The sequence below is a fragment of the Xenopus laevis genome, chromosome 2S, assembly GCF_017654675.1.
Source record: "Xenopus laevis strain J_2021 chromosome 2S, Xenopus_laevis_v10.1, whole genome shotgun sequence".
NCBI lineage: Eukaryota > Metazoa > Chordata > Amphibia > Anura > Pipidae > Xenopus > Xenopus laevis.
The window spans coordinates 50,131,565-50,145,315 of record NC_054374.1 but is presented as its reverse complement, the minus strand read 5'-3'; the positions used below and the strand labels follow the sequence as shown (position 1 = coordinate 50,145,315).

The following is a 13,751-nucleotide window of genomic DNA, read 5'->3' as shown; positions in this document are numbered from 1 at the left end:
AAAATGGCATAGGTTTGAAAATGTGTCTGAATTTCTTTGAGGTGTCATTGTTTTATTTTTATTTCTTTGGGTAAAAAAAAATATCTAAACAGCATTGTCTATACTTTGCATTTATTTATTTGTTCTTTAACATATTAGTTCTTAAGGGTTTCTTTGGTACTCAAAAGTAGCAACTTCTGATGCAAAGATGCTCTTTTTCCCAAGAACTCTGGTGTACCTTTTTAGAGGTGTTTATATTCAGGGTTGGAGTGGGCTGGCAGGACACTGGTACCCATTACATTTCCTTTTTCAAGTATGTGCTGTGTTACTTTATTTTTGCAATTCTTACTTACAACTTTATGTTTTGTGAATATTGTCACCCATTAAACATTCACATAGTTTCCACCTTGCAGGTCTTTAATTCTTTTGTTTGCATTTCACTGCCTTCTCGAAAAGTGGAAAGCACATTTGCTCACCAGCACATTCAGAACTTCACTGAACACAAGCACAATGACTATTTCATTTTCCTCAGTAACTGTATGTCCTTTCATAAAATCTGCATTTTTTACTGCTCAGGGCTATGACTCTCATTTAGATTATACAGAGGGGTGATTCTATTGCCCAGTACAGTAATATCTCTAGGGTTTTCAGTTAAATCTCTAGGGTTCGAGTGCTTCTTGGTGAAAATCTTAGGATTTTGAGAAATTGTACTAAACATTTTTGCAACTTATCAAACTGAATCCTGCATTCTGTGCACTCAGCAGCAGTGGTTTGAATTCCAAAGGAATGCTTTTGGTTAATGATATGACAATTCCATGATATCTAATAAAGCAAACTGCATAGAACTCCAACCACTAAGTTTCAAGTTACCATTATAAAGTCATGAAGGATTTTTTTCCCTTTCTTTAAAACATGAGTTCAATAAATAGTGTTTATGCTGAACATACATCTTGAGTTTTAATTACCCAGATATTGGAAAAAATTGGAAACTTTTTTTGGATTTTTGCCTGAAAACCGCAAAATCTTCAGATTTTTTGCACAAAACCAGCACAGATCAGGATATCTTCGGGTCACGTTAACTTGTATGCAACCTCAGCAGGTCTGAGATGCTGGATTTTCAGGTTCAGACTTTTTCCATTCTCAGGGTAGATTAAATCACAAAAAAATCGGATTTTATAGTGAAAAAACTTCAAATTCTTTAAGTTTTGGGCATTCGGACCCACTTAAATAACCCACTTAAATAACCCACTTAAAGTCTGGTGCAAAAAAACAAATATACACTGGGGCAAAAAAAAAACCTAAATTTCAGAAAAGCTAATTTTATTTTAAGGGCTGCTCTTCAGAGCACTGATTGGGGGATTATGTTTTCAGCTAAAAACTTGGTTGTCATATAAAATTACCCAGATATTGTTTGGAGCTACAGTACTGGCAGGACAGTTAATGGGAACAACATCCTGCATGACAATTTTATGGCACAAGTTGTTGAGAAGCCAACCAGAAGAAATGCTATACTGGATCTAGTGATCTCTAATAACCCAGAACATATAGCAAATGTGCACGTAATTGAACCCATGGGTAATAGTGACCATAATGAGATCTCATTTAGGGGGTTATTTATCAAAATCTGAATTAATCTAATTTTTTTCTGAAATATACTGTTACCAAATCCGCACGGGTTATTTCACTGAAAAATCCAAGTGCAGGGAAAAAAAATTGGAAACTTTTTTTTGGATTTTTGCCTGAAATCAAACAAAACCCAGCACAGATCAGGATATCTTAGGGTCCTTTCACATTGACTTGTATGCAACCTCAGCAGGTCTGAGATGCTGGATTTTCAGGTTCAGACTTTTTCCATTCACGGGGTATATTAAATCACAAAAAAAAATCGGATTTTATAGTGAAAAAAACCTCAAATTCTTTAAGTTTTGGGCATTCGGACCAACTTAAATAACCCACTTAATGTCTGGTGCAAAAAAACAAATATACACTGGGGCATAAAAAACACTAAATTTCAGAAAAGCTAATTTTATTTTAAGGGCTGCTCTTCAGAGCACTGATTGGGGCATTATGTTTTCAACTAAAAACTTGGTTGTCATATAAAATTATATTAAATTGAAACTGTTCTCAATTTATTCCCTTAAGGGTGCAGACACATGGAGCTTCTGTTAGCAGCTGCTTGTACCTTCATTCTTGTGGCTACAAAATGCCAAAAATACCCTGCCACAGACAATACTGAGAATTGAAAGCAAATAGGTTTGCACCAGTAGCATGTAGGATGCCTGTTGCACTGCTTCTGTCCCAACTTGAAGTGTATGTCAATTGATCAAAAACCAGAAATATGTGGTAAACAAGCTCAGAAACTGCAGATACTGTGCTGCAAGGTTTATTTTAACACAACATGTTACGATCAAGGTGGCTCTTTATCAAGTGTTAGTTAGGGCACATAAGTTGTAATATGTGCACACATAATGTTTTGCACACATTTCCATTTTTTGATCGAATACTGAGAATTGCATCTGGTAAAACGTACGTACTTTCTTAGCAAATCCAACTATCACTATTGTCTATTTTGTATCTGTGACAAATAGCTGCTACTAGTTGCTCTGGGTGTCTTTACCCTAAGAATTAAATGTGGAAGCTTCAAGAAGCACCCTATGTGGCTTAATATAGAAGTAAGATGGGGCATTAATCAAGGGGGGAAAAGTAAAGCAGCAGGGCTACAGATTTCACATCTTGTATTCTCCAAGGATCACATCTTCTTTTTTCTTTTATTAACATTTTCATCAATACTTAATACCACCCTGTAGATATTCATATGATTATGAGAATTAAAAAAATGTTACCTGGAAATTAAATATAATCAAAGTAATTCTTTATCAATATACTGGACACTACATGTGTGTTTTATGAGTGTAAAGATTGTGCTGGCTCTGCTTTCTGATTCATTAATATACTGTGTTGCATCTTTCAGGTAACAACCTGGTCTGGAACATATGAGCCAAGTAGAGAAAGGCGCAAGGTATTTACCTTTTTAATTTTTCTGTACTAATTTGATGATGTAGCTTTATCATCTGTCTCCTGCGTAAGAAAAGTAGCCAAGTATTTGTTTTCATTGGGCATACAGTATCTCAACAGCTTTCACTTGTTAAGAGTGTATATTAAGTTTTTTCTATAGGGTCCAAAATACATTCTGTATACAAAAATATCCTTAGTACATAGAATGATTGTCTCATAAGTATTTGTGACTATATACACAGAAAACAATATACAAAAGAACTATTTTAATTAAAGAATCAACAAAATTTGGTGTGTCCACAAAATTATATCATTATATTACAATGTATAACATCCATGTAACAGACTAAGTTATATATACAGTTACAGTATACAGTTACAAAATGAATTGTGTAACTAACTAATGCATGCCAAGCTAGATTTTAATGACAAAACAGATGCTTGTAGCAGAAAGTAAGATTTTATACAGGATTCATTCTATCAACAAAATGAAAATGCAGTTTCACAAAACCTAAAAAATATCCATTCTGTGAAACAATTCTGTGTCACATTACTGAACCAGTAAGAACAAAACTTACTGCCCTACTACAAACAAGATGAAAAGTTGCCAGCTCTGCTCCAGATGGCTGCATCATCCCAAAAACACAGAATACAGGCCTGTTATAGTGGGCACCCTCTAATGTCCTTTGTGCTGCATAGCAATACACTTCAAAAAGAACCAACGTTTCCTAAAAAGGTTTGCTTATACACTACAGGTTTTAATTGAAAGTTCTTACAAATGGCTGAGAAATATAGTACTGTATTGATGTTGTGGTGAAATACTTGATAATGATTCTAGAGAAAAAAACATGCTAATTGATGATAATTTTAGCAGCTATGACTATTCTTATCGAAGTAATCTGCTTGTGTGGGCATTTAGGAAATGGTTTTTTTTTTTCATAATACATTCTGTAAGTAACTTTACACATAAACTGTGTTTGTTATGTGGATGTTATACATTTGTGAGACAGATTGCTTTTTAAGATTTACAGAATGGAGTTTGTAATACAGTAGAACCCCCGTTTTACGTTTTTCAGGGGACCAGGGAAAAATTATGTAAAGTCCGGGAAAATGTAAACTCAGGGAAATGTGTTAAAGCAACTTTTTCTTCAAGTACTGAAAGGATATAAGCAAAGGAGTTCATTTTACTTTGAGATACAATATTTACTGTGTTAATAATTGTAGCTTAACAGGAGGAAGGCTCAACCTCTTCCTTTTCTATGACCAATATTTTTTTCTTCAATACTTCAGTAATTTTCAGTAGTATAAAAGCATGTTGAGAATGGTGTAGCTACAAAATCTGTTATTTGGAAAACCGTTAAGCAGAAAGCTCCAAATTACAAGAAGGTTGTCTTCCATAGACTCCATTTTAATCAAATAAATCAAAATTTTAAAACATATTCCTTTTTATCTGTAATAACGAAATAGTACCTGGTCCTTGATCCCAACTAAAATATCACTAATCCGTATTGGTAGGAAAATAATCCTATTGTGTTTATTAAATATAGAAATGATTTTTAGCATGGAGTATTAGTATGGAATTTTAGTATGGAGATCCAGATTCTGTAAAATCTCTGGTCCCAAACATTTTGCATAACAGATCCCATACCTGTTCTAATATTTATCTGAAATCAAGCTGGCTGAGGTAGCATATAGATCTCTCCGCTACCTCACCCCAAAGGTTTAAGTTTCAGATTACATAGCAGATGACCTCTGCACAATACTATTGTATTCCTTTATAGAGCCTATTTGTTATCTGCTAAGTAACCTGTGCCTTTTCTCTATGTTCATCTTAAGGGTCAGTCCACAGAAGCAGATGGTCGCCTGGCGACTATTCGCCTCTTCTTTTGGGCGACAATCTCCCCGAACTGCCTTCACGTGTCTTCCCGTCCGCTATGATGAAAATTCGCCTGCGCTAAAGCACACGCGGCGCATAGTTTTCTGAAGTTGCCTCACATGGAAACTTCGGGCGACTTCGGAAAATGAAGCGCTGCGTGTGCTTTAGCGCAGGCGAGTTTTCATTATAGCGGACGGGAAGGCAGTTCGAGGAGATTGTCGCCCAGAAGAAGAGGCTATTAGTCGCCAGGCAACTAAATCTCCCCGAATCTGCTCTTGTGGACTGACCTAAATGGCTGCCCCTGGCTATAAAGCAGCCTAATCATATAAACTATAGTAGTCTTTCCAAAGCAAACACATAACTTTTATGCAGGGCAACAGTACATTATATTTTAATTGTAAAATGCTTTAATTTGTGGGTGTAGTTCCTTTAACAAAAGAAGTAGGCTATAAATGTTGTATACCAGCCAAAAGCAACCATAACTTTCTAGCAGGGAAGATCTGAGCCTCCAAAGATGCCCCAATAGCTTCCCATCTTATTTTCTGATTCACTCCATATGCTCTGTGCTGTTGTCATTTACTGAACTCAAAATATACAGTACACATACCATATAAATGACACAATTTAAGGCTGATTAGTAATTAATAGATATAATTACTACATGGCAATGCAGAAACCAGAATTTATTAATAAGCCTTGTAACATCATCTTATATTACAGGCAAACCTGATTTTCTGCTTGATAATTTGCAAAAACCCCTAAACTTAGCTTCTCAACAGCTGCTCAGAGCCTACTAAGTGTCACAGACACTTTCCAAGATGGTGACCCCTTGTGACAAGTTTGAAGTCCTGGATAGTGATGAGCTAATTTATTCTCCAGCCATGGATTTTGCAGCAAAATTCCAAATTTCGCCATGTTTTCCACGAAACTGCAGAGAAAATTTGCCAAGAAAAATTTGCCAAGAAAAAACGTCCATAAGAAAAAACGTCTGTTGACTTTAATGCATTCAGACAAAAAAGTAACCATAAGGAAAAAAAACATTGACTTTAATGCAAAAGTCCGCCATAAGAAAAAATGCCCGTTAACTTTAATACTTTAGGACAAAACAAAGTCGCCATAAGAAAAAAAACGCCCATTGATTTTAATGCATTTGGAGCAAGAGAAAATGTTGCACGCATAAAAATTGTCGCGTGTAAAAACGCCCATTGGCTTAAGCGCGTTTTGCTGTTTATATAATTTTTGTGCAGTTTTGTGAATTTTTCGGCAAAACCGGACAGATTCGCTCATTACAAGTCCTGGATCATAGCTGCTATTGACAAGCTGAAACTTTATGCTTTATTTGATAATTCTTTATATTTCTGTGTGGTTTTCTCTCCTTTTCACTTTGTTTAAAATTAGTAAATTATTTTGAGGGATTGTTATTGATGAAGCCAAATATTAAACACAAACCCCCCAAAAATGTATTTATTTATTTAAAGTTGGTCAAGTGATTACACACAAGATTTATATTAGATTTAGCTATTTTGCCCAATTACCCAACCTAAATGTAATGTCAAATGTCTCCCTAGTGTGGGCAAGAGCTTGTGCATGCCTGTAAACTTGTGATTTAAGGGCAGGGCAACTCCAAGTCTGAGAACCTAGTAGTAATTATGCAGCTTCTTGCAGTACTGCATATTCATCTTTTGCACTTCAACTTACTCGGCTCCTCAGAAAATATGGCTCTGTGCTCTAGATGAGTGGCATTATTTTAATGACTGTTCCCATGAGTCATATAATGTAATGTTCCCATGTGATAGGAGGGTCCCTAATTGCTTAAACTTATACAATTTAAATTTAGAGTGAATCTTCTCTGGGGCAAAATTCTGTTACTTCTGCTATGTGCTTCACCAACAATGCATACCATTTTAATGCCATAGTTAAAACAATGCAAATGTGTTTAAGCACCCATATTCTCAATAATAATTCTTCAATGAGTCCCTTTTGCCAAAAATTAATATTTTGATATTGGGAACTTGTTCACAAAGATTGTGTTACCTTTTAACCTATTTTGGATACTGTGTGTCCCTGTGTTCATGAGATCAATTCAAGGGAGCAATTTATGGGTGTCCCCTTTTATTTTTTCTAAGGAGTGTAAGACCCTAGTTACAGGGTTGCATTTTGTCCACAGCGCAAGATGAAAAGCATAGGCTGCATAAATTCCACTGGTCTATAAATAAGCCCAGTATGTCATAACTTTTCTTACTGAAAAAGTAATAATTTTTGCCCTCATATATAAGGAGCCTTTAAAGCATGTCTTTATAAAAGTGCAAATAGCTGTCTAATGAATATTAAATTGCAAAATGCAAACTTTTTTTCTGAATAATGCAATTTTTTCCTTTTATGAGTTTTATACATTTTCCCCATGTAGCAGTTGCCAACTGTGAAACTGTGAAAGGGGTGTAAAATCTATATTAAATTTCATTGTCAATAATTCTGTTTTTAGACAAGAAATAAACAAGACAAGATTCGAAGCTGTAAATGGAGAAATTTGGTACCACTAAAAAAATATACATGAATTCAGCCTCAGGGCATATTTACTTGGCCCAAAGTCACTTTTAAGCGCAGATGCTGTATTTGTCATGCACAGAATAGTCACAAATAGGATGCCTACTAATTATAGTCAATAAGATCTGTCCATTCTCTCCCGAGATTGCTATTCCAGTCTGTGTTATTATTTCTATGGATGATCAAGCAGTCAGTTGCTTTAAATCTCTTTCCTAGTGGTAAAGAGCCATTTCTGTGTTGTCTTTGCTTGAATTCCTCTGACTGCTGTGATTCTGACACAGACTCAGCTAGTTGCTGTATCGTGCACTGATAACGAAACCTAGGCAGGAGCAAAGCAAGATTAAATGAGTTGGGAAATTATATGTTTTGTGGAGGCATTCTCAGCTTTCGGCTGGGAATGTAAATGCATATCATGCAGCTGCTGGAGAGCGTTATGGAAACTTCTCTACTGGAAGCTGATCTACAGCTCCCACAGTCAGCTAATGTTCATTGCCCTTCCACAGTAGATCCCATGTGAGAACAACACGTGTACTTAATTGCTGAACTAAGCAAACCAGTTCTGTATGGAACACTGCTCTGTGTATGGGGGCATTATCGTGTAGATACAGAAAAGAGCCTTTCCCAAACTATTGCCAGTAAGAAGCACAAATTTGTCAAAAAGTAATAGTTTGCTAAACCCAGAGCAGACATAATGTCAGAACGTATAATGCTAATTACTGTGGTTATTCATCACTGTATTTACTAGATTGTTATTTGACAGCTATGGTTCTTTCAAAATACAAAAGGAAGATTTGAGGGCTGGATGCCAACAGCAACAGCAAATTATTAGAAAGAATAATTTATTTTGCAACTATTCTAGCACATCAGGATCCAGGGGAACCATCCTTTATTGAAGCTGGTGTGTCTGCTATTGGAGGAAAATTCACAAAATCTTTAGTATATAAGCACTCTAACTAAGGCAGTAAATGCATAATGCTGAAAATCTATTTACTATTAATATTTCTAAAGGTCTGCTAATCCCAGAGTTTACTTGACAAAAGTAATTTACTGTATATACTCGTAGATTTTAGGTGAAAATCTTAAATGATTAGCTGAAGTAGCTGGGTTTTATTTTGAGTATACAGTTCCATAAATTTAGCAGAATCCTTTCATACTTTCATGGTACTGGTAATTTTACACTGTGCTATAAACTGCGTGCCACTTCCCTGTAGACCTTCTAATTTAGGCTTGTTGCTTGAGGCACAACAAGATTAAGTTGCTTTCCCAAGGACACAAGGAATTGACACTGTTGTTGCCAGGAATAGTAAACATAATGTCTGCACCTTATGCTAAATGGAGGGAAAGGGAAGTAAAGTTTACCTGCCGCATATAATAAGTCAAAATACTTAAAGGGATACTGTCATGGGAAAAATGTTTTTTTCAAAATGCATCATTTAATAGTGCTGCTCCAGCAGAATTCTACACTGAAATCCATTTCTCAAAAGAGCAAACAGATTTTTTTATATGTAGTTTTGAAATCTGACATGGGGCTAGACATATTGTTAGTTTCACAGTCACGTGACTTGTGCTCTTCAGTCACTCTTTACTGCTGTAATGTAAGTTGGAGTTGGAGTAGCAGCTCCCTAACACAAGATGCCTAGTAGAGCTAAGAACTGCACTCAATAGTAAAAACTGTGACACATTCAGTTACATTGAGTAGGAGAAACAATAGCCTGCCAGAAAACAATTCCATCCTATAGTGCTGGCTCTTTCTGAAAGCACATGACCATGCAAAATGACCTGAGATGGCTGCCTACATGCCAATATTACAACTGAAAAATACACTTCCTTGTTCAGGAATGAATTTTACATTGAAAAGTTAATTATTTGTAGTGTAAACAGTGTAATTTAGAAATAAAACATCATAAAATCATGACAGAATCCCTATAAATAAGTATACAGTAGGAGTTGAAACAACTGCATGTGCCGTAGAAATATGGAAACATACAAGAGAATTTATTGATTTATTCATTGTGCAGTATATACGCTCGCTCTGCACTCAACAAAGTTGGTCCAGGGCTCAGTAAAAGGGATCGTCACCCTCAATTTAACATAAATGAAAGAACAAATACTGGCACTCAGGACTCCATGCAAACGGGCCAAGCACTGCAGTGGAATAAACACGCAGGGCCTGAGTGCCGGTATTTGTTCTTTCAGTAAGAGTTAATAAACACTTTTCTTTTTGTTTATTAAAATCATTTACTCTAACCGAGCCCTTGCCTGTTGAGTGCAGAGCTTTATATATATATATATATATATCTATATATATATATATATGTGTGTGTGTGTGTGTGTATATATGTGTATATATATATATATATATATATATATATATATATATATATATATATATATATATATATATATATATATATATAAATAAAACTTGGAACTGGTGCACACGGCAAGCAAAAACGTTAGTGCCTGTGTGCTGGTTTATAAAAATCATGTAGTAACTGAAGGAAAAAAACGCACCAAACAGGTCTTAGCATAGTGTCAAAAAAATAACAAAACGTATTATCTACGTTTCGGCTCTGTAGATCAAGCCGTCTTCAGGAATACAAATATTGTGCACCAACATACAAATTTAAACCCTTAAAACCCGCCAAATGGTGTGGTGACGTGTATAGTAGGGAATGGATGGTTCTGACCCCCGTGATAACGTAAAAGGTTACCGTAGTACAATAATAAATTTACTGTGAAAGCCCCAATGAACATGAAGTAGAGTGAAATGAAGTGAAGCAAGATTGTAGATAGAACATAAGTGCAGAATGGTGACGTCGGATTACTGTCCGACTCAGGAAAACAATTAAAAAACAATTATAAAATTACGAAACTTGTCCGTAAGAGGGCATCGCATATCTTCCCTCAGTGCTTGCGAGTTTTTTTGTCATTACTGGTTTTCTTTTGCTCGTCCTATCCCACACCATCCGAACTCTGCCAGGGGCATGTATATATATGGTCATCAGTGAGGTATGCTTGCTATTGGTGTAAACAAGCTGTGGTTAAATACCAAATCAGTGGCGCTTAATCAGTGCTGCCTCCCATTCCGAATCAAGCTCAGCTGCACCTACTGACACATAGGAATCTGGATATACTACCACCACCACCAGACCAGGCTGTAGCTCCAGGATTCCCACATTGTTGTGTGCCAATAGACAAAGTCCGCTAGTCGGATGCACTCATCACACCAGAAATTACTGGACTTAGAAACCTATCAGCACAGTTGTGTCTTGTTTATGGCAAAGTGCAAGCAAAATTGCATTTATATTGATGCATTGGCCTTTATTGTATTAGGTGCCGCGCTCCCTTGTGACCTCAACAAAGCTGGAATTCTAGGAAAAAATGCTACATTATGGAAAAAAAAACATGGAGCATAAAATTACACTTTGTTCAGTGCACTTGTTCATATAAATGTGATGCTGATGTAAATGTATAATCTTAACTTCTTTATGTAGTTTGAAAATACCTTTACCTACTGGCACATAAAGTAATGGTATTTTATGTGATATGATGTTCTAGAAGGTCATGATGCAGACACTAGTTGTTCCCTCTCCTGTAATGAACCTGATGATGCTTGAAGAACCTCCTCATGTTTAGCCATGGTAGTGGACTATTCTTAGGCTGCGATTGTCATTAAAGGATGCTTCCTACTGCTGTAATTACACTGAAATCCTCTGATGTCAATCACAGTATACAATTAGGAAATATACATCAACTTTTATTGTCAAATACTGCAGTATGTTAACAGTATTTTTACTGTTGTAATCTCTCTTTTTTTAGGTTGTGATGGCAGAAGAGATTAAACCTCTTAAATGGTACCCGTGTGTCTATCTTGCAGTATCTCTCTTTCCCCTCTTAAACAGGTTTGTTTCTTTTTTTGTCGATATTTTGAACAAAAAAATTATATATCAAGATCTAAAACACATGCACAGCACAGATCACATAGGCAGGTGTATCTCTGGGAGCTCAGCAGGTGACTACATTTACTCATTAAAATGTCTGTCTTCAGACCAAATGTCTGTCATCGGATCAAATGTCTGTTCAGAATAATAGTAGTGAATAAAGTTAAAAATCCTTATAATAGCTTTTATTTTCATACACGTAAATGCATTGAGAACACTGCTCATTCTATTCACAAAACATGAGGAAACATTTATCAAATTTGTGTTAGTCTTTTACAGAAAGTGAAGAAAAGGGAATGTTAGGCTCTTTGAAAATATAGTAGTGTCTGCATTCTTCTTTACAAACTCAAACATTCACTGTATAAACTGAAAAAAGTTTCAAGAGTTTGCTTTCCTTTGAATCACTGAACTAATATTTAGTTGTATTACCACTGTTTCTGAGAACTGCTGCACATCTGTGTTGCATGGAGTCGACCAACTTCTGGCACCTGTTACATTCCACAATTATTTTGCATTTCTTGGTTTTGCCTTAGAAACAGCAATTTATGTTATCATCCACAAGTTTTATATTGTATTTAGGTCCAGGCTGGCCACTCCATAACATCAATCTTGTTGGTCTGGAACCAATATATTGTTAGTTTACTGGTGTGTTTGGAGTTGTTGTGTTGTTGAAACACCCATTTGAATAACATTTCCTCTTCGGCTTAAGGCAACATGACCTCTTCAAGTATTTTGATGTATTAAAACTGATCCAATGATCCATGGTATGTGATAAATAGGCCCAACGAGAAACATCCCCATATCATTATGCTTGACCCACTAAGTTTCACTGCCTTCACAGTGTACTGTGGCTTGTATTCAGTGTTTGTTTGTCATCTGTCTGTTGCCTCTAGACCAAAAAAGAACAATCTTGCTTTAAACAGTCCACAAAATGTTGTGTCATTTCTCTCTAGGCCAGTCAATGTGTTCCTTGGCAAATTTAACCTCTTCAGCCCACATCTTTTTTTTCGACAATGGGACTTTGCGGGGGGCTTCTTGCAAATATATTGGCTTCATAGACATCTTCTAATTCTAGTAGTACTTACAGGAAACTTTAGACCTTCTTTTATCTGCCTGGAGCTGATCATTGGATATTCTATCCATTTGAATGGTAGTTTTCTGTTTTCTTCCACAACTTTTAGGTTTTGGTTGCCACTTTAAAGCATTTGTTACATTCAAGAGGGGAAGGTTTGTTACAGTCAAGAGGGGAAGTAGGGGACGGAAGTGTAAGGTACTGGTTCACAGCTTTACCATTTTGGCTGAAGATGCTGGGGAGCATAGCTCTGAACTGTCATGTATGGAACAGGCTGACTCTCAGGGCACCCTGGGAGGCAGTGTCTCTAACACAGGTGGTGGGGGAAGTGCAAAGAAGCATGTGCAGGTTTTAGTTATAGGGGATCAAATTATTAGAAAGTTAGATAGGGTAATCTGCCATAAGGACCCTTCATGCAGTACAGTCTGCTGCTTGCCTGGTGCAGCATGTGGTGGAATGAGTGGACAGGGAGGGGCTGGGGAAGACCTGGCATTCTTGGTACACATAGGTACCAATGGCAAGTTAGAGGACCTGGTGAAGTCCTCAAGAATGATTTAAAAAAAACTAGGTGTAAAGTTGAGGGTGAGAACTTCCAAGGTCATTTTCTGAGAGATATTACCTGTGCCACGATTTGTTAAGAAGGCAATGGGAGCTTAGGGAGATTAATGCTTGGCTGAGAGATAGGTGTAGGGAGGAGGGTTTTGGAGAACTGGGCTGATTTCTCAATGGGCTACAGGCTCTTTGCCAGGGATGGACTGAACTTCAATGATGTTGGTTCAGCTGCTTTAAAGGAAAAGATGGCTAGAGGGTTGGAGGAGATTTTAAACTAGGTGTGGGGAGGGTTCAGTAAAGGATTATGTGTAAGACACATTAAATGAGTTAGTGGGCAAAGAAAGGGAAAATGGTGGATGAGTCTTGGTTGGGGGTACTGTTAAGGATAGGGAGGACCACATGTCATATGTTCAATATGGTACCAGTATTAAATGTATGTTTGCAAATGAAAGGAGTCTGACTGGTAATATGGGAGAGCTGGAGGTGCTGGCGCTGAAGGGAAAATTTGATAAAATTGGTGTGGCTGAAACATGGCTGAATGAGTCACATGACTGGGCAGTTAATATCAGCAGCCAGGGCAGCCATCAGGGGGGGACAGCGGGGAGAGTTGTAGGGGGCCCCGAGGGTAAGGGGGGCCCGGCCACACCACAGTTACTTGATTAGGCGGGCCCCCCATCTTTCTGAGAGCTGCTGACTTCGGAAAGGCATGGACATTTAAGGGGCCCTGGCCACCAATTTTCTCATAATGTGGGGGGGGGGGCCTGGCCAC

The 13,751-nt window shown here is 36.9% G+C and overlaps 1 protein-coding gene across 5 annotated transcripts in view; it reads left to right on the top strand.

Annotated features, from left to right (window-relative positions):
* The window catches only part of LOC108709423 (cyclic AMP receptor-like protein A), a 256,285-nt gene that overhangs the window by 192,403 nt on the left and 50,131 nt on the right, over window positions 1-13,751 (top strand). For all 5 annotated transcript variants that reach the window (XM_041583760.1, XM_041583759.1, XM_018249222.2 and 2 more), the window contains 2 exons: window positions 2,951-2,998; window positions 11,237-11,319. In XM_041583760.1, the coding sequence (XP_041439694.1) occupies window positions 2,951-2,998; window positions 11,237-11,319 (131 nt within the window). The remainder of the gene's footprint in view (window positions 1-2,950; window positions 2,999-11,236; window positions 11,320-13,751) is intronic.